General features: G+C 38.4%; 2 protein-coding genes across 4 annotated transcripts; both read left to right on the plus strand.

Annotated features, from left to right (window-relative positions):
* The first annotated feature begins 378 nt into the window (after positions 1-378).
* Positions 379-15807, plus strand: LOC122878348 (5-hydroxytryptamine receptor 3A-like). Of its 2 annotated transcripts, XM_044201056.1 has the most exons (19): positions 379-472; positions 667-721; positions 1102-1265; positions 1637-1681; positions 1817-1923; positions 2750-2919; positions 3430-3593; positions 4434-4644; positions 4809-4994; positions 5207-5385; positions 6983-7046; positions 7821-7984; positions 8169-8213; positions 8616-8722; positions 11173-11342; positions 11545-11708; positions 12446-12656; positions 14213-14422; positions 14568-15807. In XM_044201056.1, the coding sequence occupies exons 1-19, from the start codon at positions 446-448 to the stop codon at positions 14849-14851; spliced, it is 2727 nt and encodes a 908-aa protein (XP_044056991.1). In that variant the 5' UTR covers positions 379-445; the 3' UTR covers positions 14852-15807. The 2 variants fall into 2 exon arrangements, with proteins under 2 accessions (XP_044056991.1, XP_044056992.1); XM_044201057.1 differs by lacking the exon at positions 11545-11708 and having other exon boundaries at positions 14568-14757.
* A 1255-nt stretch (positions 15808-17062) lies between these two features.
* LOC122878350 (5-hydroxytryptamine receptor 3A-like) lies at positions 17063-23043 on the plus strand. 2 transcript variants are annotated; one of them, XM_044201059.1, is made up of 9 exons: positions 17063-17282; positions 18080-18243; positions 18491-18535; positions 18717-18826; positions 19555-19724; positions 20077-20237; positions 20706-20916; positions 21234-21524; positions 22106-23043. In XM_044201059.1, exons 1-9 carry the CDS (start codon positions 17228-17230, stop codon positions 22321-22323), a joined length of 1425 nt encoding a protein of 474 aa, XP_044056994.1. In that variant the 5' UTR covers positions 17063-17227; the 3' UTR covers positions 22324-23043. The 2 variants fall into 2 exon arrangements, with proteins under 2 accessions (XP_044056994.1, XP_044056995.1); XM_044201060.1 differs by having other exon boundaries at positions 17196-17282; positions 18096-18243.
* Positions 23044-23473: the final 430 nt, after the last annotated feature.

Here is a 23473-nt window from a genome sequence, read left to right on the forward strand (position 1 = left end):
CTCATGCCGCTGTGGTCAGTCTTCACCATCTGCATGTCGCACACTGCAGTACAACATATTGACTATGGTTGATCTGTGTTTTGTATAAAACCACTTGCAGGGAAAGTAGCTGCCTTGCAGAGTTTTCTATTTCCCACATCATTTGCCAGGACTTTGTCCACATCACGCTTGGTTTACAGTGGCACTATGTATATCTTGGCCACTAAGGCTGAATTTAGTCTTGCAAGAGTTACTTTGTCATGTAAGTGGTGGGTATGCTTTTGCTGTCTGGAAATGGTTATTTATGGATAAGCTCAACAGTCTATTTAGATGACTCATACAATAGACAACACAAATGTTCTCATAAAGCAGTGTGATGATTATTCTGTGTGCTCTCCAGACAAATACTGAAGAAACTGCTTTCATCTGACAACTGTTGAAAGATAAAGATCTAACTCTTGACATCATGACATCCAAGGTTACTACACTGAAGGTAAAGTATCTTCTCCTGGTGCATATTCTGTATGTTATGAAGTGTGATTTATGAAACTAAATACAGCATCACTTATAATAAATCCTCTCTGTAACCGATAATGTTTCTTAAATAATGAATCCCTCAACCTAAATGGTTTTAATGTTTTAGTTTCTTAAATTGAAACAATTGTTGTAATTGTTGTTTTATTCTAGTGTCTCCCTCCATCAGTCAGGCCCACTCTGGTCATGTTTCTCATTCTTATACCAAGTAAGATTTTTGGGTATCACAATATTGAGTATTAGGCATGAGATCTGACATCAAAGTTTTTCTCAGAAAACATAATCAACAAAGTAGCATCTGTAACAAACCGAAAAAGTGCAGAAGAATGTATACTGCATGTACAACTATACAATGTATAATGTATGTACAATATTGGATAGCCATATACTGGAAGATTTAAAATCCTGTGTATTGTGTATTTTGTGCAAGTTAATCAAAACCCCAATGCTTACTGGGGAACTAAAGCTGAGACATTCCCCACATTTTTTAATCCACTTTGTTAGTCGCAGGTCTGTTGTTTTGTTGAAAATCACATGAGCCAAGGTATGTTTATGACTGGACTTTTCATTTTTGAATCCTCTCGTCAGCTCTGTGCAGTGCCATTAAGGTGAACTGCTCTCAGCCAAACCAACCTGCCCTGATGGAGGCTCTGACTCCAGTCTTTAACCTGAGCGCCATACGGCCCGTCATGAACATGACAACCTGCACCAACGTCAGCACATTCTTCACCATGTATGGGATACTAGGAGTGGTATGTTCAGCTCTCAGTAAATAAGAATAAGTTGCATTATACAGTACACTGAGTGTGTATATGGATTGTACCACTGATTGAGCATGTGGCACTTCTCTTAGAATGAACCACTCATTTTTAGACCAGGAGGAGCTTTATAAATCTATAATGTAGTATCATATACAGTATTTAATATTGATAAACAATAAAGAGTCACCACAAACGCGACACATACTATCGTTCTGCTGTTGAGAAATCTTCAACCAAATGTAACCTGAATTAAACAACTTCTTTATGTTGCTGTGCTCCACTGAGACTTGCTGTCCCCAAAAAACACAGTAGGTAACACTGCCATTGTTTTTGTGCCTTAAAGTAGCTTTCTTGTCTTCCAGGAGGAAAAGACTCAACTCTTGATCACTTACATTTGGCTAAATTATGTAAGTACTGCAATCATCCATTCTAATTTCTCAGTCGGTAATGTAAGGATAACTCTGGAATTATTTTTGTGAATGATGTGATTATTACTTATGGCATACCTGCTCTGTACACTGATGCCAGTTCTATTGTTTTAGTGGTGGATGAACGAGTTGGTCAGTTGGGACCCAATCCAGTGTGGCACCAACAAGATTTCTCTTCCCAGAGACAATTTTTGGGTACCTGATATTGTGATCAATGAATTGTGAGTTCCATTGTATATGTACTGTATACAAGCCATGCACTGTACTATACATACAATAGAGTCATCCACTCTTACAATACCTCTTTGTTAAGGGATAAGGTTAGTATTATGCTATATTTTTCTTATTGTCAACAAATCCCATGAAAAAAGTTAGTCCGTCTCTTATAACTTTCCAACTTCCCTACCCTGTCTGTTGCTCTTAGCCCAAAGTCCATTTGTTCCTACGGAAGACGTAAAACGTGTTGTAAAAGACTAAATAATTTCCCAAAATAGCTGGGCACTGTAGTTTTTACCAAACATTACTCAAACAGGAGTAGTAGTGCATTTTTTAGGACTTTTTTTCAGCCGCAGATTAATACACATCTGGTGTTCTTGTGAGTTCATGAGTTTTTGGGCAGCAAGATGGTGTATGTCAGACTGACTCAAAATAAACTACAGTGCCCACATTCGTTGTAATGAAAACACAGATCAACAACAGTGGAGCTCTATGCACAGAGGAATAATATATATTTCAGGTTTTGACTAAACAGGCAATACTTGTTAGGAGGATCAATTTATTGTTTTGTTTTGGGGTTTTTTTTGTCTTTTCATGGGATTTGTTGACAATAAGAAAGAGGGGCAAGAGGTGACACATCTAAATTCTGCATGTCTCCCAAACAGTAGAGAAAGCCAGGGTGGAACTATTTGTTTCCTCTGCTTTCATGCTGCAAGTTAGAAATAGGGCTAAATCTATTTCCTGTTTGTAACAGCGGATAAATTAAAAGTGCCATGCTCTCATTTTGCAGACATTTCACTTATAACTCCTCTGCTTGCTCCTGTCTTGCAGTATGGATGAAAACACCGCTCCTTTTGTCCCGTATGTGTACCTGTATAACGATGGTTGGATTCACAATGCTCTTCCAGTTAAAGTCGTCAGTTCCTGTAACCTCGATATCTACACCTTCCCTTTCGACATACAAAACTGTACTTTGACTTTCAACTCCTACATCCACTTGGGTAAGGCACTTCACCAAATGTCGGTTTTGGACAAAAGCGTAAGAAATGTAAATGTAAAGAGGCAGTAAGTAATATTTGTCCTTTATGTAAAAAATCATGCATAATGAACTATCCTGATATCAATTTCTATTTTGGGACACCCAAGAGAGCATTTTTGTGCTTATACCATGGCCATTACCCACGGAAAAAGAAACAGTTTAAATAATCATGTATTTATTAAAGTTTGCTTGGTGTGAAGTAGCCCAAAGTTAAACTGTAACAAGAATATTGTGTGATGTGTAGATTCACTGTGTCTCTGAACAATGTTTTGTTGTTGATGCACCATGGCAAAAATCTGCTGTATTAGTTCTGTATTAGTTCAGAGTTATTGAAAATTGGTTGGAGTCTATGTATGTAAGCATGTAAGTCTAGGCATGAAATATATATAATCTATACGAATTCCCATATCTCTGTAATGTTGATGTGTACCTTGACTTTATGGGATAATATATTTCATTATTATCGTCCCAGCAATGGACATAAAGATTTTCCTGGGGAAGTCTGCAGAAAAAATCACACAGAACTCTAAGGAGGTGATGACCACCATGGGGGAGTGGGAGCTGCTGGAAATCACCTCCCACAAGCCCAGCACAGGACTTGATGACCATGATTACATTGATGAGCTTGCATTTCATGTAGGTTGATAATAATGGCTTTAAGTTGGAATAAATGGACAGTAAATTGCATTTCAGGCTCACATTATAAAAGTGTATATTTGGGTTGAAAGCAATCAAACCTATATTGTGCAATTTCTTTATTTACTTTTTTATTCTGTCTGAAACAGTCCAACATACTTAAAAACTTCAGTCCATTTCAAATCCCGAATTGTGCAGCTACAGTTAAAAAGCTCTGAAATGTTTTAACTGAGAGGCAAGTGAGAAAAAAAATCTGGTGATCCATTTTCAAGTCTGACCTAAATTGTTTTCTCTCCTGTAATTATGATTTAAGAACAGGTGAAAAATGTCTTGGCAGGTGTGTTTGTTGTTGTAATACTCATTTCGGCCACAAGAGGCTGACTGCACCACACAAATGTTTTTTTTCCTCACTTGCCTCTCAGAGCTTCTGTAGTTAGACTACAAACCCATACCCAGCTCATTTTGCTCTGCTCAGTTTTACTCTAGAATATTAAGGGCCATACTAGATTTTCTACTTTTTTTAATTATGACTGAAGATTCTAACATCAAAATAAAAATTGATGTTTGTTTAATCATCAATAAGCTTATTATAACTGCACTAGGAGCGTACACTTCGTCTCAAGAAAACTTTAAGTTATTTTACTAATGGAGAGTTTCTGCATGCCGATCAGTAGTTTCATGTCATGTTGAATAATCTAAAGTTATAAAAGGACTTTAAAAGTAACAATAACTAGCTTACACACCGTGTGGCATTCTTTCAGAGGAACTAGCAACAAAGCTTAATTTCAAATGTGCACAGAAAAGGTACCTGACAAAGTCTTCTTTTACTTCCCTCTGCAGATCAGAGTGAGGCGCCGGGCCACCCTGTATGTGGTGAACCTGCTGATCCCCAGCTGCTTCCTCATCACAGTGGACCTCTTCAGCTTCCTGCTGCCTCCCCAGAGTGTAGACCGATCCTCCTTCAAGATGACTCTCATCCTGGGTTACACAGTCTTCCTGCTCATCATGAACGACCTGCTGCCTATCACTGGAGACACCATACCTCTCATAAGTCAGTGTTACTCAGACTCAGCAAAGGTTTTAATGGAATTTAATGACACCTGTTGCATCTGTAGCTTGCTTTTAAATGTGGGGTATTTTGTTGCTATAGTTGTTACTAAGAAGTATCATACATCTTTAGATTCAGTACATCTCTCTCCTGTCTCTCTCTGCCAGATGTGTTCTTCTCCATCTGCCTGGCTTTGATGGTGGCCAGTCTACTGGAGACTATCCTCATTACCAATCTGCTGTATGGCTCCGCTGACTTCTCTCCTGTCCCTTGCTGGGTCCGAGTGTTTGTTCTGCAAATTCTGGGCTGTTTTGTTTGCCTGCCTCAGAAGACTAAAGAACCAAAGGATTCAGGTATACAGTTTATAGGTAGTTTTACAGTGGTTAAATATACGTACAAAATTTAGAAATGTAAGATTAGAGAAAATGACTGAATAAGCGGAGTAGATCAGATGGATCAACATGATTGTTTTTACACATACACCACACTGAAAGTGTAATGTAATAAATAAATGTAATAATAAATGTAATGAAAAAAATGAAATCTTTTTTCCTTTAAAAATTAGACATGAAACCTGTGGTGGCAAAGCGAAAAGCTGATGAGGGACCTCCAAAGGACCAGGGGCCAGCAGTCGAGGACAAGGCCCTTCAGGAGATGAGGAGCTTGGGCATGGACCTCCAGGCCATCCGCCTCCAGGTGGAGCAGCAGCTGGGTGGAAGCCAGAAATCAGAGGAATGGATCCAGGTGGGTTTCATCATAGACCGCCTGCTGTTTGGCCTCTACATCCTCTTCATATCAGTCAGCTTCATTACCATCATCATTATCTGGGTGAACTCATACAGTCAGTAGATAACTGTGACTCAAATGTTTGTTGAATTTTGATCAATACATGACAATTTTGCTATGTATTTAGATGATTTTTTAGAGCCAAGACATTTATACATACTCTAAAGTTATTGTATTGTTGTTAATAATAATAATAATGGTAATATTATCACTACTGGAAATTAAATTAGCTCTACTATATTAACTAGATGTAGTTTTAAGCCTTTTGTGTTATATTGTGCCATTTTAAAATGGAGGAAACCATTGTATACAAAATAAAATGACTTGAAAAAATTTCATTCAGTTTTCGATTGACATTCATTTCAAACGTAATAATCATGTTCCAATTGTTTTTCTATTTATATATTCATTTAAACATTTTGAATCCTAACAGTCAACAGCCAACATAATTAGAAAATGTAGTTATCTGCTATCAGGGGCTCCACCAAAATAAAATATAACAATGAAATAAATCATGTAAGATAAAATAGCAGCAGTCATTTGATCGATATAGAATGTAATCAGAATTTTAACAAAACTCCCAACAAAAGGTACCTGATATAAGCACATAACAAATACTGAAAGATAGTGACTTGATAAAGACGCATATAACCAAACATTTGAAAAATTTCTGTTTAATGATGTATGTACTGAAGACGAGTAACTAATGCCTTTACCAAATTTAACCATTGAATTTTATTTTTATTTTGAGAATGTAATTATTATAGATTCATATTACACAAACCAAATCTCTAAAATTCTGAAATAAAAAACTAAAGACCAGTTTTAAAAGTCAAAGCAACAAACATTTATGTAGTTACACACAGTGTAACTACAAATAATTGGTATAATAATAATTTGGTACACAGAAAAAAGTACACTACACGGCCAAAAGTATCTGGACATCCAATCACAAGATTTTGGAACCTTGCTTCAGGGATTAGTGAGATCAGGCACTGATGTTGGGTAAGGCCTTGCTCTTGCAATAACATAATAAGCCAACTCTATGCTAAAAAAAAAAAAAACCTAATTTACCTAAACAGCAACTCCATCTGCTGTTGGATTACTTTGAAGTGTTATGTTTTAAAAAAGGAAAAAACAATGTGTACATTTGCAGTGCATTGTAAAACAAAAATCTTCAAATCCGCACTAACCAAAATTGCTCTAAGTAATCCCATTAATGTTGGAAACCTTGAACACTCACATGTTCCCTTTTGGGTCTTAAATGAAAATTACTTCTTTTATGTCTGGATATGATGGTTTCCTACTGTTGGGACTTTGTGGGATTCAGTTGCTTTCAGGCATGCCACTTTTGAAATGAACTCACCTCTAGATGTAGGTCTTAAAGTGCACTTACATTAACAAACAAAAATGTATTTTTTTAAATTTCCACTTACCTAGATCATGTCTGTATTTGCCATCTAAAATGTGTGAAGACAACTTTATAGGACAGCCCTAACCATCAGCACACCACTCAAACTAACAACCGCTTTTGACCCAATGTTAATGTTTTTAGTGCTGCCCGCTGAAAGTCAGACCTTCTAAGGTTCTATTCATCTTCATCTCTGTGCTCATGCATGGTAAGTACAGCTCCTATGATATATTTAAATCTCATGCGTGTTAATGATTTCCAAGAGTTAATTATCTCACAGTTAGATAAAGTAAAAAATTTATTGAACGATATTGCTCATTTTAGATGTGATCTAATGTCTCTCCAATTTAAAGATAGAGATTTTTATGAAAAATACACCTGTTTTATTGACAAAGTGAAGCTGTAACAGAGAAAGTGTTAAGTGTCAAATTCTTGGTTCAAGTTCAAACAGCCTCACATTTTCACACCTGTCAAAGGGTAAAAGCTTGAGGGTCTCAGTTGTCCCACTGTAATATATTCCAAGTGCTTGAGGCCTGTATCAGTGATTATTTTGGCCTCTTTTTAGTCTGCAGTCCTTCAGACTTAGTCTGGGGCAATAGCCCTTACTTCACACTGAATGTATGTTTAATATAATATTAAAAACAGGATGACACAGAGAAATTTTAATTAAGTTAGTTAAATTTGTGAGAGTTCATTCTTCAGGACAGAGGGAGGACATTGACATTGGGCCCTTCTGAGGGGTTTGGTCATTGGCAAAAAAAAAAAATAATCTCCACCCAACTGGTAAAACCATTACCAAGTCTTACTTCCAAACATGCTGTTTAAGGACGCATTCTTTGTGCGAGTTACTTAAGTTACTATGCAGTTTTTGGTTTTTGAAATTAATACATTTGGGAAACACCTTTACTTGCTGCTAGTTGGTGCAGCCAATGTAAGGACCATTTTAACAGTCATAATGACACATTTTTTCTTTCCTCTGTAGCTCCATGCAGTTCCATCATGCTGAACTGCTCTCAACCTGACCCACCTTCCCTGCTGGAGGCTCTCAGACCGGTCTTCAGCCTGAGCTCCATTCGACCTGTCATGGATATGTCAACCCCCACCAACGTCAACATTAGCTTCACCCTGTATGGTATTTTGGGAGTGGTAAGGGACACTACATTAACGTAAAATCATTCCACTATTAGGCACTATTAAGTGTGAAGAGTGTAATCTGCTTATATCATAAATGGTCATCTTTTTGAGTTTCTATATGGTCAAAACAACTTTCCATAAAAGAAAATGTCTGTAAAGAAGGAATGCATTCAACCAAATGTTGGTTCTTTTTCAGGATGAAAAGGCCCAAGTCCTGACAACATTTATCTGGCAATCTTTAGTAAGTACTTCCTTTACAATCCACTTCACAGTTTACTAGCAATAACAAAATAATTCACCTCTCTCCAGGCGTTAGAATCAGTTTGGATCACAGTGGCAGATGCTACTGTATACCATCAACAGAACAGTAGATACTACATGATGTAATTTACCAAAAGAACTAATCAGACAATGTAACTTATTATTGGCAAAATAAGATTTCAGTCAAAAAATAATAAAGATAACACTGTTTATTTCTGCTAAAATGGGACCATTAGACCTTTCACAATGTAACCAGCTGGTCACACCTGTGACCACTTGAGCTCCAATACAGTATGTCCACCAGACATCACCCGAAAGCTCTAGTTTTATTCTGTATGTAGTCAGACACGTATGTGTTGTATCTGTCTGATTCGTGTTGCAGAAATGGAGAAATGAGTTTGTCAGGTGGGACCCAGAACAGTGTGGTTCTTCACAGATTACGATTCCAAGGAAACTGCTCTGGGTACCAGATGTGGTCATCAATGAATTGTAAGTACTCTACTCTGTAGAGCAGTGCAGCCTTAGCTGTGGGTTGACTTAATACACGTCGCTGGCCTGATCTCTGTTGATCCCCAGATAAAACGTGTACGGGAGACACAGATTCATTAACAGATTCATGAATTAACATAAACTCTTTATCTTGGGATAAATCATCATTTCAACCCTTTTTTGGGGGGGGGGCAGTTCATTGCTTTGTCTTGACATAAGTGACTGAAAAAGTAAATATAGGCTAAAAAGTAAAATAGCACCACAAAATAGTATTTCTTGAAAAACTTTAGGTTTTCCTTGTCAACTTGTAATCTTGGAGGGGAATTTCTCTTTTGTTTGATTGATTGATAATGAAATTGTGATCTCAAGATTGGGCTAATTTATGAGAGCAACCGTAAGGCTCTAGGCTTCCATACTCAGTAACGAAGAATAAGGTAGAATAACGAACACCAAAGTTAAACTCAGTTCAATATAGCAGATGACTTGAAGCAGCTATACTATACTATACAATACTATACTATACTATACTATACTATACTATACTAACTTCCATTTCTCTTGAATATCCACCCAGTGCAGTCAGAAAATAGGACAGTCCCACATTATGTTGGCTCTGTACTCCAGCACATTGAATCTGAAATGAAACAATGACCATGAAGGTAACTGCGGACTCTCAGCTTTAATGAAAGTGTTTACATCCACATCACATGAACAGTGTAGGAATTGTAGCCTTTTTATACACAGTCCTCCCGTTTTAGGGGACAGAAAGTAATTAGACGTATCTAAGCAATATTGATTTACGTTTTTGATTTGATCACAACACTGACATATTATCACTTTATAAAGTTGCCTATTTACACATTCAGCAGACACAGGGGGATATTAGCATTCATTTGCAGTTGTGTTTGTGTCCAACTGATGAATTTAAATCCAATATTTATTCTGCTTTTAGCTTTAATTTGGTCTCCACCAACTCATGAGTGAAATATCTGGCCCTTTAGCTGCTAAATGCTATGTTCACCAGCTGTTGTAGGACAGGTAGCACACAGTGGCTTTATCAGAGCTTTTTTGATGAAAACAACTGCCTGCAGCATCTGGAAACAGGTTGATAAGAACATTAAGACTTAATCCAAACTTAAGTTGTGGGCCATAAAACCAAAACAATAAGCTGAAAGACACTCAAATGCTCTGTATAGCTGAAGGGAACAGAGTTGGGTGATAATTCTCAGTGGGTTTGTCACTACAAGCGACCCCTTTTTACAAACCTGCGTGTAGTCATTTGCTCCATTGTTAATGGTGGTTGATTTTGCGCATCAACCTGTGTTTACCGGTCTTGAGGAGTACTATTGGATTTGAAAAAAGTTGTATAGCCTTATGTGGCTCCAGAGGAAGCTGTACAAAGTCTGATAAATTTCCTCAAGTGGTGTCACTTTAGTCAGTGTTGCTTGGGGCTGAAGACTACAAGTTTGAAAATGAAAAGAATCTGGGGGTGTGGAGTTAGAAAGAACTTACCAGACCTCTGTAGCCTGCTGCTCATCTCTGCTCGAGGCTAGAGTCTGCATTAGCTGCTACTAGCATAACACACCCGAACACACCTGAATCTCTGACTGAACTGTCAGCGGTGGAGTTGCATTGTGGAAAATGAAGGCGCCAGGCTGGTGTCATAATTTGTACTGATCGTGCCATGCCTATACTGCTTCTGCCACCGTCACTTCGTGCTTGTTTCGAGTCACAACCTCAAATTCAGTGTGTTTTAGCCATTGACTGTATATAAAGATGGATGACATGACAGCTCCTCTAAAGTGAAGCCAAAACATCTTGATCGCCCCCTAGGGGCTAACTGCAGTATAGGTCATAAACCCCGCCCCCTCCACGTTAGCGGATGGGATGTGAGCCATGAAACTAAAAACTCAAAGTACACGTCAAAATAAATTTTTCCCAAAGATGGTTTCTGTCATTTCAGGTAGTTCTGATCATGCTAATGTATGATCAAGTGTTCGTTTTTCTGATAAGTAATTAGTTATTTGATGCTATAAAAAGGAAGTTTCACGTCATGATTGACAGCTGAGCCCTGCTCATGATTGAGTCGGTGGAACCTCGATACCGCGGCTCCAACCCTGATCACTACTGTGCAGACTCTGGCTCCAAATAACGTCACCAGCACAAGACGGCAGCTCCCGTATCCGGGATATTTTGGCTTCATTTTTGAATTGTGGAAAGAAGTGGAGACATGTCCTCCATCTTTATATACAGTCTATGGTTTTAGCGCAGAGCCAAAAAATGTAATCTTCTTTTAAGACAAAACACAAACTTCATAAACTTATGTTCAACGTAAAACTTGTTCATTGTTGTTCATTCCTCAGTATTCTTAATTTAAAAAGCTTTGTATGTTATTTGTGTTTTTTACTGAGACCAATCATATTTACTGGGTGTCTTTTCTCGTCCTGCAGTATGGAGAAGAACTCAGCTCCATTTGTCCCCTACAGCTATCTGTTTTCTGATGGCTTAGTGCTTGATGACCAGCCTGTCAAAGTGGTTAGCTCCTGTAGGCTCGACATCTACATGTTTCCATTTGACATCCAGAACTGCAGTTTAAGCTTCAACTCCTACTTACACAGTAGTAAGTAGAAACTGATCCAGATCCTGTCTTTTCTTATTAATGGAACTTACACAGTACTTGAGATGTACAGAGATTTTTCGCATCTGTTTTTAATATGACTTCTGTAAATTGAATGGTGCAGATAGGCATTTTTTTAAATTAATGTAATTATAAATTGATTAAATCTCACCAAAGCTTTGACTATATTATATTTTCCTTTCAGTTACTGCTCTGCAGATTGGCCTCATATTATCTGTAGAGGAAATATTAAAATACTCTAAAGAAGTAATGACAACTATGGGTGAGTGGGAACTAGTTGGAATCACAGTGAAGAAATACCAACTACCAGCCTCGAATGGAGACATTTACGAAGAGATTCGCTTCTTTGTAAGGAAATACTTAAGACTGTAACCTTATAAAGTCCCATACTGTACTGTTTTATTTATTCACACAATAGAAAAGATGACAGAGAGAGGAACATGATTGAAAAGTCTTTTGGGAAGTGATCCAAAAACAATTGTTTAGTCTACCTTACCAAATATTTTACTTTTAGGGTTATGGTTAAATAAAATAATGAAAATATAAGTCCATCACAGTACATAATATGAATCATTACAGTAGTTAACTGCTACTTTACTGAGGATGCATGATCGTCATCATACAGAGTCATATGAACATGAATACTATAATAACCATTATACTGTTGGCATTAAACACCCCAAATGTTTTGACAAAAATTGACAGTAAAGTCTCACATGCTGTGTTAAAATATCAAGTCTGTCATTTATGGTGTATTGATGTGAACTGGTGTTGAACTTTCACATACTAGATGTTCTCACTTGTGTTCCAGTTTTTTGTAATTATTTAATCAAATCTTGACTCAAAAGTATTTTTAACATAATAAAACTTCTAAGAGCCGTGTAATACTTGTTTCATTCTGCAGTGTAAAATGGAGAAAAACAAATTGCAAAACAGTGATGTTATGTCATATAATCAGTTCACCAGTTAATCAAAGCTGTATTGTACAAATTAACTTGATTTTAGCACAAAAAATGTATCACCTGCACCAGAGAAATGAGAAATTTGGTTTACCAGCTGCTGTATGTCTGTCGACACTGCCATAGATCGCTTTGAGGCGCCGGGCCACCCTGTATGTGGTGAACCTGCTGATCCCCAGCTGCTTCCTCATCACAGTGGACCTCTTCAGCTTCCTGCTGCCTCCCCAGAGTGTAGACCGATCCTCCTTCAAGATGACCCTCATCCTGGGCTACACAGTCTTCCTGCTCATCATGAACGACCTGCTGCCTATCACTGGAGACACCATACCTCTCATAAGTCAGTTGACAATACCTTCTACTAGTGCAAGAGTCACTTGTAGCCATTCTGACTCTTGCACCCAGGACTGTTAGGTTACTTGTACTGTTGCTGGCCTAGCTGCATGATTTCATAGGATTCCTCCTGATAAACAGCATCAGTATTAATACCATGAATCTAGTTTGAAATCTGGCCAAAACAAAGTGTGAAAAGAGACAGAAGAATGTCATCTTCACTTGCAAAATTACCAATTAAATTCAATTTATTTATATAGCTCCAATTCATAACAGAAGTTATCTCATTGCACTTTTCCTACAAAGCAGGTTTAGACCGTATTCTTTATAATATTATTTACAGAGACCCAACAAATCCCACCATGAGCAAGCGTTTGGCGACAGTGGCAAGAAAAAACTTTTAAAAAAAATTTTAACAGGCAGAAACCTCGGGCAGAACTAGACTCAATGGTGGGCGGCCATCCGCCGCTACCGTGTTAAGTTTTGAGAGAGAGAGAGAGAGAAGGGGGGGTCACATCGTTCATCAGCAAAGTACAAAAAGAACACTATTTCAAGATGGTATGGTCACTGAGTAAACATAATGTTGGCTCCCAGTCTCACGTTTGGGTTTATATTGGGAGGATCCTCCTAAAGGAACAAAGAAATAATAATGGCCATAATTTGACAATTTTCTGATTCATTCTATCATATCATTCCACCTTAGTGTGAAATCCAAGTACATGGAAAGTGAATTATTCATGGTTTCATATTATCCAGTCTAGACTTCTCTGTGACATTTCATATTAATTTAGTTTAATCTATTGTTATTTTTTCAAAGTGCTTTCTGGACTGGGTTTTTAACTGAATTTGAGCATGAATCCAGCTCAAAGAGAGGCCTTGCCAGGAGAAGTGTACAAAATATTTCAAATGCATCAAGGCATGAAGACCAATTGGGCTTCAAGTGTCCTTAATGGCCTATCTAAGAAAGTTAAGCATTGACCCTCATTTTGTTTATTTCCCAAAATACATATCTTTTTTAAACTTCCCTTGTTTATGTTGCATTTACCAAAATTTACCTTCTTACTTTCCTAATTAATGTTCTTATTTGGGCTCATGTTTAGCATCTGTGCTTGTTTTATTGACATTTTCACTCTCATGTTCTTTAAAGCTACTATAATCCATATTTTAATATTATTAATGGTTAAAATGATTATGTGTATGTGAGAGTGGTCATTTTTAGTGACGAAACTCTGCAGTCTCCCTACCTCTTTGGAGCATTTTTGCTCAGAAGGACAGAAGCCCGACTCTAAATTAATGTTAAATGTCACTCCGTAGCTGCCTTATGTGTAAAAAGACAATTGTTTGCTGGCACGTTCACCATATCGACGTAAACGATAATAATACTGTATGTCAATGTTGTTGTTTACAGCTTGTTTCCACTGCCCCCAAGTGGCCAAAACATTAGTTAATGCAGTTTCTGGCCTTTAATTCTTGGATTTAACTTGTATTTCTCTGTGAAGCAGTTTTGTAAACAAGGATTTTAAAAAGTATTTATTATTATTTTTATTATTATTATTATCCCAGATGTGTTCCTGACTCTTTGCCTGGCTATGATGGTGGCAAGTCTACTGGAGACTATAATCATCACCAACCTGCTGTGTGGCTCCGCTCACTACTCTCCAGTCCCTCGCTGGGTCCAAGTGTTTGTTCTTCACATCCTGGGCCCCCTGGTATGGCTTCCTCCAAAGCCCAGAGGTCTAGAGGACACTGTCATCCAAAATTCTGCTGCACAAGGTAGGATGTCAGGCCTGGGATGTGATTTTACACAGGCAAACTATTCATGCATGCAAACTATATGTGCATTATGAGCTGCAGAAAATCTTTGCAATATAAACAGTCAGAGCTGCCATCACCTCCTCCCTCATCTCCTCTGCTACAGAAATGAAAGTCTCCTCTCTGGTGGCAGAGGACAGCAAGGCTTCAGAACAGAAGGGAATGCTGGATGAGGACAAGGCCCTTCAGGAGCTGAGGAGCCTGGGCAGGGACCTCCGGGCCCTCCACCTTATGGTGGAGCAGCAGCTGGGCAGAAGCCAGAGCTCGGAGGAGTGGATCCAGGTGGGTTTCATCACAGACCGCCTGCTGTTCGGCCTCTACATCCTCTTCATATCAGTCAGCTTCATTACCATCATCATTATCTGGGTGAACTCATACAACAGATTCTAAATTAAGTTTTAGAGTTTTATTTTATGAATTATTATTTGTTAACATGCTTTGTCATATTCCTTGTTAATTATTAAGCATAGAGGAAACATAAAGGTTGGTTGAACTATTTGAAGGTAATGTGTTACACCTCTCCACTGAATTTTCCCCCTTTCACAATTCATTTTAATGTTTTAATGTAATGTGTTATTGGTTTTCTTTTATTATGTGTTAGGGCACTGAGGCTCTGAAACCAATATCTGTTTTGTTTGAAATTCCTGCTGACTCTTCGGTTGCATGGTCAGTTAAGCAACAAATATTTGCATGCTTCAACGAACAATTGGACCTACAGTAATCCCTCTACCAGATGTGTCTGCTGCTAGAACTCTGTGTGGCATTGACCTGGTCTCTAATCTGAGCTGCTGTTAACCTGCGATTTCTGAGGCTGGTGACTCGGATGAATTTATCCTCCGCAGCAGAGGTGACTCTTGGTCTTCCTTTCCTGGGGCGGTCCGCATGTGAGCCAGTTTCTTTGTAGCGCTTGATGGTTTTTGTGACTACACTTTCAAAGTTTTCCCAATTTTTCGGACTGACTGACCTTCATTTCTTAAAGTAATGATGGCCACTCGTTTTTCTTTACTTAGCTGCTTTTTTCTTGCCATAATACAAATTCTAACAGTCTATTCAGTAGGACTATCAGCTGTGTATCCACCTGACTTCTGCACAACACAACTGATGGTCCCAACCCCATTTATAAGGCAAGAAATCACACTTATTAAACCTGACAGGGCACACCTGTAAAGTGAAAACCATTTCAGGTGACTACCTCTTGAAGCTCATCAAGAGAATGCCAAGAGTGTGCAAAGCAGTAATCAAAGCAAAAGGTGGCTACTTTGAAGAACCTAGAATATGACATATTTTCAGTTGTTTCACACTTTTTTGTTATGTATATAATTCCACATGTGTTAATTCATAGTTTTGATGCCTTCAGTGTGAATCTACAATTTTCATAGTCATGAAAATAAAGAAAACTCTTTAAATGAGAAAGTGTGTCCAAACTTTTGGTCTGTACTGTATGTGGATCTGGAACAACTCGTACGAAGGTTGACTTGGCAGGAGAGATAAATCACACAAGTATACTGATCATCAGCAACGTTTGACTGGTTTGCAGCTTACAGTTAGAATGCTAAAATGAAAGATAATGATAACATGATCTAGTATTTCTTGATTTTCTCAGTAGAAGATTAAAAAATGTATTATTACTATTATTATTACTTATTTGATGCAGGTGTCACAGTGTCACAGTGAAGTTTCAGTGAGATTCCTAGGAGTGATTCTGAAATGCTTCATTTGGACCCTGTATTTTAAAATATTACGCATTCACTTTCAATCTCATCCAAGGATCTGTTTGGCTATGCATTGCCCAGTTTAACAATAAACAGTAAATAGTATATGTTGACTGGTGATCAGTGAGTCACAGGTTTCTAAAGCAGCATAAAAGCAAAATTAAGCATGTGGTTCGACAGTACAGTACACAGCACTGGAGAATGGAACAGATTCTAACTCCCATTGGTGGAGGTGTTGAAAAATAAAATGGGTGAGTGGTTACCGAAGGTGTGGAACAACAAGTCCTATGTTGTCCTGTGTGTGTTGTGATCCATCTGGACATACCACAATGTTGTGTGTTTTGCGTTTCTCTTCATTTATACCTATTCATGAGGATTAAATGTCCTCCAAAGGATAAACATTTTCTGTCTGTGCACTTATTTGCAAGATAAAAGTTTGAAAACCTTTTTTACTTGAGGTTTGTACTGAAAGAAAAAATATAAACAATTTTAATGGGGCAACTAAATGTACATATAGCTATTTCTAATTAGTACCGTGTTGTGTTTGTTTGTAGAGGTATAGTCTGCATGTGATTGTGTGTGTTTATGTGTGTGAGTACTTGTATAACTCATACTGTGGAGAAAAAACTGTTCACACATTATGGGGACAAGAAGCTGGTTCCTTCAAGGTAAACCACCACATTTGAGTGATTTGCCTTGGTTTTTAGTTTTTGTGTAAGGTTAGGGTTTGGTTAGGGTTATGTTATGGGTTGGTGTTAACCATGTAGTGTTTGTATTGTGTTTGTTGTAGTATTTCTCTCTCTGTGAAGCACTTTGTGCTTTGTTTTGATAAGTGCTCTATAAATAAAGTTTTATTATTATTATTATTATTATTATAGTGGTTGTGGTTAAGGTTAGGGTAGGTCTCCAGAGAATACTGTTAGTCATTTCAATGACCTGCTAAGAGGCAAAAACAAATGTGTGTGTGTGCATTTACAAGTAGAAGCTATCTTTGCTTTACACACGATTAGATAGGTGGTTGTGGAGGATATTTGGTCCATCAGAAACATCCAGCATGAGTCCGTCTCAGCAGAGTATCAGCATCATCTCAGGTTTACTCTTAATGTCAGGTAATGATAACCTACTTTTATTCACTACTTTACTGATTGTATGTGTTTTATTTTCCAGACTGAAGCATGTTTAGCTCTGTAACTGAAAAGTTTCTCTTTCTCCTCGTGTGAATAATGACCTCACTGTTATTATTTTAGCAATAATTACTGTAGTAGTTTATTCTGTTTGTTTTCAGGTTTTAATGGCAAATTTAAATTCTTGACTCTTATCATTGCATATGAGAATGTATAAATGGAGAAAAACCCTGAAAACATTCATCATGTACCAATCCACTATATTTTACATTTGTGATGTCTAGTGTCGAATTCAAAATAAAGGAATCTTTCACCTTATTTGAGTCATACATTACGTTTGAAGAACATGTTCAAGTAATGTCTACTATCAAAGAGCATTTACTCTATGCTCTATATTATCAATATCATAACATTACTCGATGTATCTAGCTGTTTGGCTTCCAGTTTAATGATACAGTGATTATTCAAAGCTCTTTCTGTTCCATGTCTATATAATTATGATTTCTTCTGATATTTAAGTCTGCAATAATATTCTGTTTAGTAACTTTGCTGTAAAAAAAATACATATATTTTTTCATAGTTTTGATTAATTTGATCCATTTGTAAGCAAACCTGCAAATGAAAAGTACAGCATTTTGTTTTACATGGTTTAGTATAGCTTTATATTTAGAAAACAGCTCATCATTTTCTCAAAATCATTAATAATGGGAAAGTTTAAAAGTGCAATTAAGATGTAATTAAAGCAACAGTAAAGTGTTTTTGTAAATTTTCTCTATTGTCAGTGTCTCTATGTTATAGTAAACTGTCCTGTGAAGAAGGCCACAGCGGTCCAACCCATGAGTCCATGCAGGCTGTGTTTGACCTACAATCCTTCAGGCCAGTAGTGAACCTCAGCAATCCCACCATAACCAACATCTCCTTCACCCTGTATGCTGTCCTGGGGGTGGTGAGTTTGTCAATTAGAGATCTAAGAAAAATATTAAGAGCACCTGAATCCAGATTATAGAAGTTCTAAGAGAACCTCCACTATAGCTGTCAATCTATAAATGTGCAAACATTCATCACTGGAATTCATATTACTGATTATGATATGTATTGTTATAAATCATTGCATTTTTTAATTAACTCTAACCTGGCTTAAGATGTAGCAATCAGCTTCGCATCAGGTTTACTTGTTGTTTACTGTATTTCAGAATGAGAAAACCCAGATACTCACCACTTTCTTGTGGCTGAGACTGGTAAGTAGCATGGAAAGACATAATACACTGTCAATAAATGTGATGCAGTTTGATCCAAATTTATCATGTGCCTGTAACCACAGCAGGAACAAATACAGAGATTATAAAATGACAGACAAGCAGACATTTTAGTTTTATGTTGGAAGTTTAACAGTGATTATTGTTGATTAATTTACTGCAGTACTGGCACCATGAGTTCCTGATTTGGGACCCTGATGAGTGTGACGGCGTCATCAGGATTTCTCTCCCTGTGAGGCAGCTCTGGTCTCCAGACATCATCGTGTATGAGTTGTAAGTTCTCTAGCTATAAAAGGTGGTTGTTGTGTTTTTTTTATTTTTGATGGATCCCTGAGCATCTTGTAAGCACAAACTAAATTCAGATGGACACACTTACCACCCACTGACATCCTGTAAAGTTCCAGTGAGATTAAGTGTCACTGGTTCATATTTAGCACCAACTCACCAAAAGTGAACATTTAACCCCATAAGCACTGGACGGCTTATGCACTCTGAACAGTGCCCACCATTGCAAAGTGATAATCCATTCAGCTGCAGGTGTTGACACAGGACGGGAGGAGATCCCTCCTCCTGCCTGAATCAGAGTTCCTGGCATGTCTGAGGGCAGCCAAAGACTCTCGAGTCCTATCTAAACTATGTCCAGATACAACCTGGCACACTGACAATCTGGAGATACTAAAATGACAACTGCTGTTTCCTGATCTTGTGAACCAGCTGCATCATCGCTCCTTGAGGTGGCGGCACATATATCAGTCCCAGGGGCTACACAGGGTGAGCAAATGCATCATCTGCCTGGGGAGGGGCATCGCTCATCCTCCTGTTAAAATATTTTGGAAAATCCAGCATGCGAAGCTGAGAGAGCAGAATGGTTGTATGAATTGTGAATGTGATTTTACCTCTATGTTTGTTTCCCCATGGCTCTCATTAATTAACCATCTCAATGTGTTTTTCTGTTAATTTCTTTTACTTCATTCTGACTCCTCCACTTCCAACCCTCCCAGTGTGGATGATGATGTTTCCCAAGCATGTCCTTACGTCTACGTGAACCACACAGGTCACATTCGCTGGGACAGGATGCTTCGGCTTGTCTCAGCCTGCAACCTGGAGATCTTCAGTTTTCCTTTTGATGTGCAGAATTGCACATTTACATTTGGCTCCTACATGCACACCAGTAAGAAAAGGCTTCTTAACATTTACACATTCACACAATCATAAACTCATCTAGTTATTGGCTACACTTAGACAAATTTTGTCTACACAGACTGAACCAGCTTTAAGCTGGCTCAATAGTGGGTCAGAAAATGCAACTGTAATCTGTTGCACTTTTGGGATCTTTTGCAGGGAATAAAAATAAATACAAAAGGAAAAACAAACAAACAAAAATCAAAATAATTATGTAATAAATCAGTTATTACATTTAACTAACTTATTTACTTATGTTAGCTTAGATTGTACTACAGAACTGTCTGGCTAGTTTTCCCTCTCTCTTTCCCTCTCTTGTTTTTTTTCTCTTTCTTTCACAGTAAGGGATGTGAGGGTCAGTCCAGCCCTGACCTTTAAGGAGATGTCTGAAAACTCAAAGCGTTACCTGGAAGCCAGTGGAGAGTGGGAGCTGGTGGACATACTCGGGGAGACCTCCATCCTCCAGTTTGGGATCGATGAGTGGGACATCATCACCTTCTGGGTGAGGGAAACCCATGAGTTTTCTACTCTTACCTCTGCAAATATAACAGCCGTAAACAAAATATCTGGCTATCAGACATAGTACAGCAACAACGATCACTTATGTTGAAGGGACTGTTTGACATTTGGGGATATTACGCTTATTTGCTTTCTGATCAAGAGTTGAGAGGATCAACACCTCTCTCTTGTCTGTATGGTAAATTTGCTACTGGAGCCAGCAGCCGGTTAGCTTAGCTTAGCATAAAGACTGGAAACAGAGAAACAGCTAGCTTGGTTCTGTCCAAAGGAAACAAAATCTGCCTCCCAGCACCTCTAAAGCACACAGAATAACATGTTATATCTCGTTTGTTTAATCTGTACAAAGGCCAAAGTGAATCTGAAAATCCGAGGGCAACTGCTGGATGTGTAAACAAGCAACTGTTTCATGCATAAATACAAAAAACTCTTTAAACTGAGTCTTGTTCACTAGGTGGTCATAAAGCGGCGGCCAGTGCTCTACGTGGTCAACCTGCTGATCCCCAGCTCCTTCCTCATGCTCATCGACATCCTGTCCTTCTACCTGCCCCCCCATAGCGTCGACCGCGCCTCCTTCAAGATGACCCTCATCCTGGGCTACACAGTCTTCCTGCTCATCATGAACGATCTGCTGCCCAGCACAGCGAACGGCACGCCCATCATAGGTCAGAGGTGGTGACCCCCACCACAAGCCATTTCCTTTAAGCTGCATTATAAATGTTTTCATTTAAACAAACACTTTTGCTGAGGAGGAAATACTATATTATTGTTCCAAAACAGAGTACAGTCTTGAAAGTGAGTTTTGAAAGCTGGAAATCTGAGTACCTTGTAAAAGAAATCACTGAGTCAATGGAACTAACCAACAACTCTGTCAACTCGCTGCAGATACATTTTGGCTGCCTTCTGCTACTGAGGAAAGAAGTTTTACATATGACCTCTTTAATGTGTATCCTTTGATCTCTCAATCTATCCTTCAATCTAGGTATCTATTTCTCGGTGTGTCTGGCCCTCATGGTCATCAGTCTACTGGAGACGGTCATCATTACCAATGTCCTCCACCACAGCACCATGAAATATCAAGAGATTCCAAACTGGGTGAGGGTGGTTGTCCTCAAATACATAGCCAGCCTCATCTGCTACCGATGGCCGGAGGACGTCCAGCCCCCTTCTATACCACAGAAGGATAAACCTGACAGCCCAAATGACAGCTCAGGCCCATGGATCATCCAACCAGCAAGCCAGACACCTGCCCAGCACCCAACCAGCAACGGAGGTAATTAAACAGACTCAGTAAATAACAAATACTACTTTGATATTCCTTTTGTCAACTGGAGCTGCTCAGTGAGGCCTGACCTTGAAAATACTAGAGGTCATCTATTAAAACAAAAAAAGAAATATAATTCTATGTACGTCAGGAAAGGAAATATGCCTCATCTAAAAAAAACCTAGCCATATTATAATGAAACAATTTCTACTATAACAATGAATCACAGTTAAGGTTAACACTGATGCTAGCTCTGTCTTACTAAAGCTAGCTAGCCCATTTTCTCATTATTGCTTTGCTCATTATTCTTTATCTCCATAATCAAACAAATGAAAAGCAGCTTATTCCTTATATGTAGAGTATATATCAGAAACTGGCTTCACAAATACAATTTAAAGCAGCAGTCTTGTAAAAATTACCAATTTTGTGCATGAAGTCCATGCTAAGTTCAGAGTAATTACTAGCTGGTTTATCTAAACAGATCAAGCCAACATTAGCTTTGTCTGTTGGTTCAAGCAGCTACACAACAGTTACAGCTGCTAGTCACTGGGTGTAGACTGTGATCCCTCCTATCACTATTCTCCTGCCAGGTACTGCTGCTCTGCCTGAACTGCAACAGATCTGTCGATACCTGGGCGACCTTCGTGACCACCTCACCTCACTGCAGAAGGAGAGCGAGCTGCAGGGCCAGTGGTGCCACGTGGGATATGTCCTCGACTTCCTGCTCTTCCGCATCTATCTGCTGCTCATCTCCTGTTACGCCCTGGTCATCATCTCCATGTGGTGCGTCTGGATCCGTCAGTCCTAACTGGACATGGGTTGGATGTGAACCAGGGAATTCATAGGAAGCCTAAATAACAAATTAAAAAGCAATTTGTATAAGTAGAAGGCAATAGTAGAAGGTTATTGTTTCTGTAATGTTTGTTTAAATTTTGTTTTCTGTGTTTGTTTTTGCAAGGAAATACCATGTACATGCAGTACTGCTAGTTTTGTGTCCTGGAGGATGCACCAATAAGTAAATGTAGTGTAATGGTTTAGGGGCAGTAACTGTATAATCATTATCATCATCATCAACAGAAAATATTTAGAATTTCCATGTGTTATTTGCTGCTGTTGAAAGGCTAACTAATCCCCCAGCACAGTTGGCCCCTGGTCTCTTCTCTGTCAGTAAATGTCATTAGTTTGCATCTTTCTTCAGGGAAAAAAATCTAAAATATCATAGTGACCCCAAAAACAATGGAACAAGACCACTTCTGCCACCACAGAGAAAGAATTTTGCTACAATGTCCACTTTCAATGCTGTCAATGCTAAAACTCTGGAGGATGTAGTTAAGCACCTTAAACAATCTACCTGCTGCTTTGAAACTCTGCCCACCACCTTTTAAAACAATGTTTTCAAGTTAGCAATGGATGAGCTGGAAACTGTGAGGGGTTCACTCATATCAGGCTTTTTTTTATCACTGAAAACTGCAGTTATTTAACGCCTTCTAGAGAGGCGTTCTGTCTTTCATAAACCTTTATTGCCTCACTTATTTGTCTTGAGGTTATTAAACACAGTCTCACCTTTGTTTATTGCTGTCAAAGATGTCTAAGATTGGTGGAGGGAATTCTTATACTCTGTTTTCTTATTTCAGGACATATCTTCACTTATTCACTAAATCACTTATTTATCAAAAAAAATCTTTTTGCATAAACATGTACTCTCAATATCTTAATGTAGTTCTCTGTGAACTTGCTTGACTTATGCTAACGGGCTAACAGAGCCTTAGTGCTGATGAAAAATGATTAGTGGACCGTATTTTCAGCCATGCTAGCAGCGTGACTCTGGCAATGGCAATGTCAGCCGGTGGCTCCACCACTTTGGACCACACTGAAACATCTCAACATTATCAGATGAATTGCCATGGAAGTTTGTACAAACATTCATTATCCCCAGAGGATGGAGCCTACAGCCTGGG

The sequence above is a fragment of the Siniperca chuatsi genome, linkage group LG6 (genome assembly GCF_020085105.1).
Source record: "Siniperca chuatsi isolate FFG_IHB_CAS linkage group LG6, ASM2008510v1, whole genome shotgun sequence".
Taxonomy (NCBI): domain Eukaryota; kingdom Metazoa; phylum Chordata; class Actinopteri; order Centrarchiformes; family Sinipercidae; genus Siniperca; species Siniperca chuatsi.

Excerpts from the sequence above, each read along its gene's own strand:
- LOC122878348 (XM_044201056.1), top strand. The coding sequence starts at position 446 with ATGACATCCAAGGTTACTACACTGAAG. Across the intron at positions 2,920-3,429 it reads CAACTCCTACATCCACTTGG|CAATGGACATAAAGATTTTC; the intron begins GTAAGGCACTTC and ends TTATCGTCCCAG. Across the intron at positions 7,047-7,820 it reads CATCTCTGTGCTCATGCATG|CTCCATGCAGTTCCATCATG; the intron begins GTAAGTACAGCT and ends TTTCCTCTGTAG.
- LOC122878350 (XM_044201059.1), top strand. The coding sequence starts at position 17,228 with ATGAGTCCGTCTCAGCAGAGTATCAGCATCATCTCAGGTTTACTCTTA. Across the intron at positions 20,238-20,705 it reads GGGACATCATCACCTTCTGG|GTGGTCATAAAGCGGCGGCC; the intron begins GTGAGGGAAACC and ends CTTGTTCACTAG. Across the intron at positions 20,917-21,233 it reads GAACGGCACGCCCATCATAG|GTATCTATTTCTCGGTGTGT; the intron begins GTCAGAGGTGGT and ends CCTTCAATCTAG.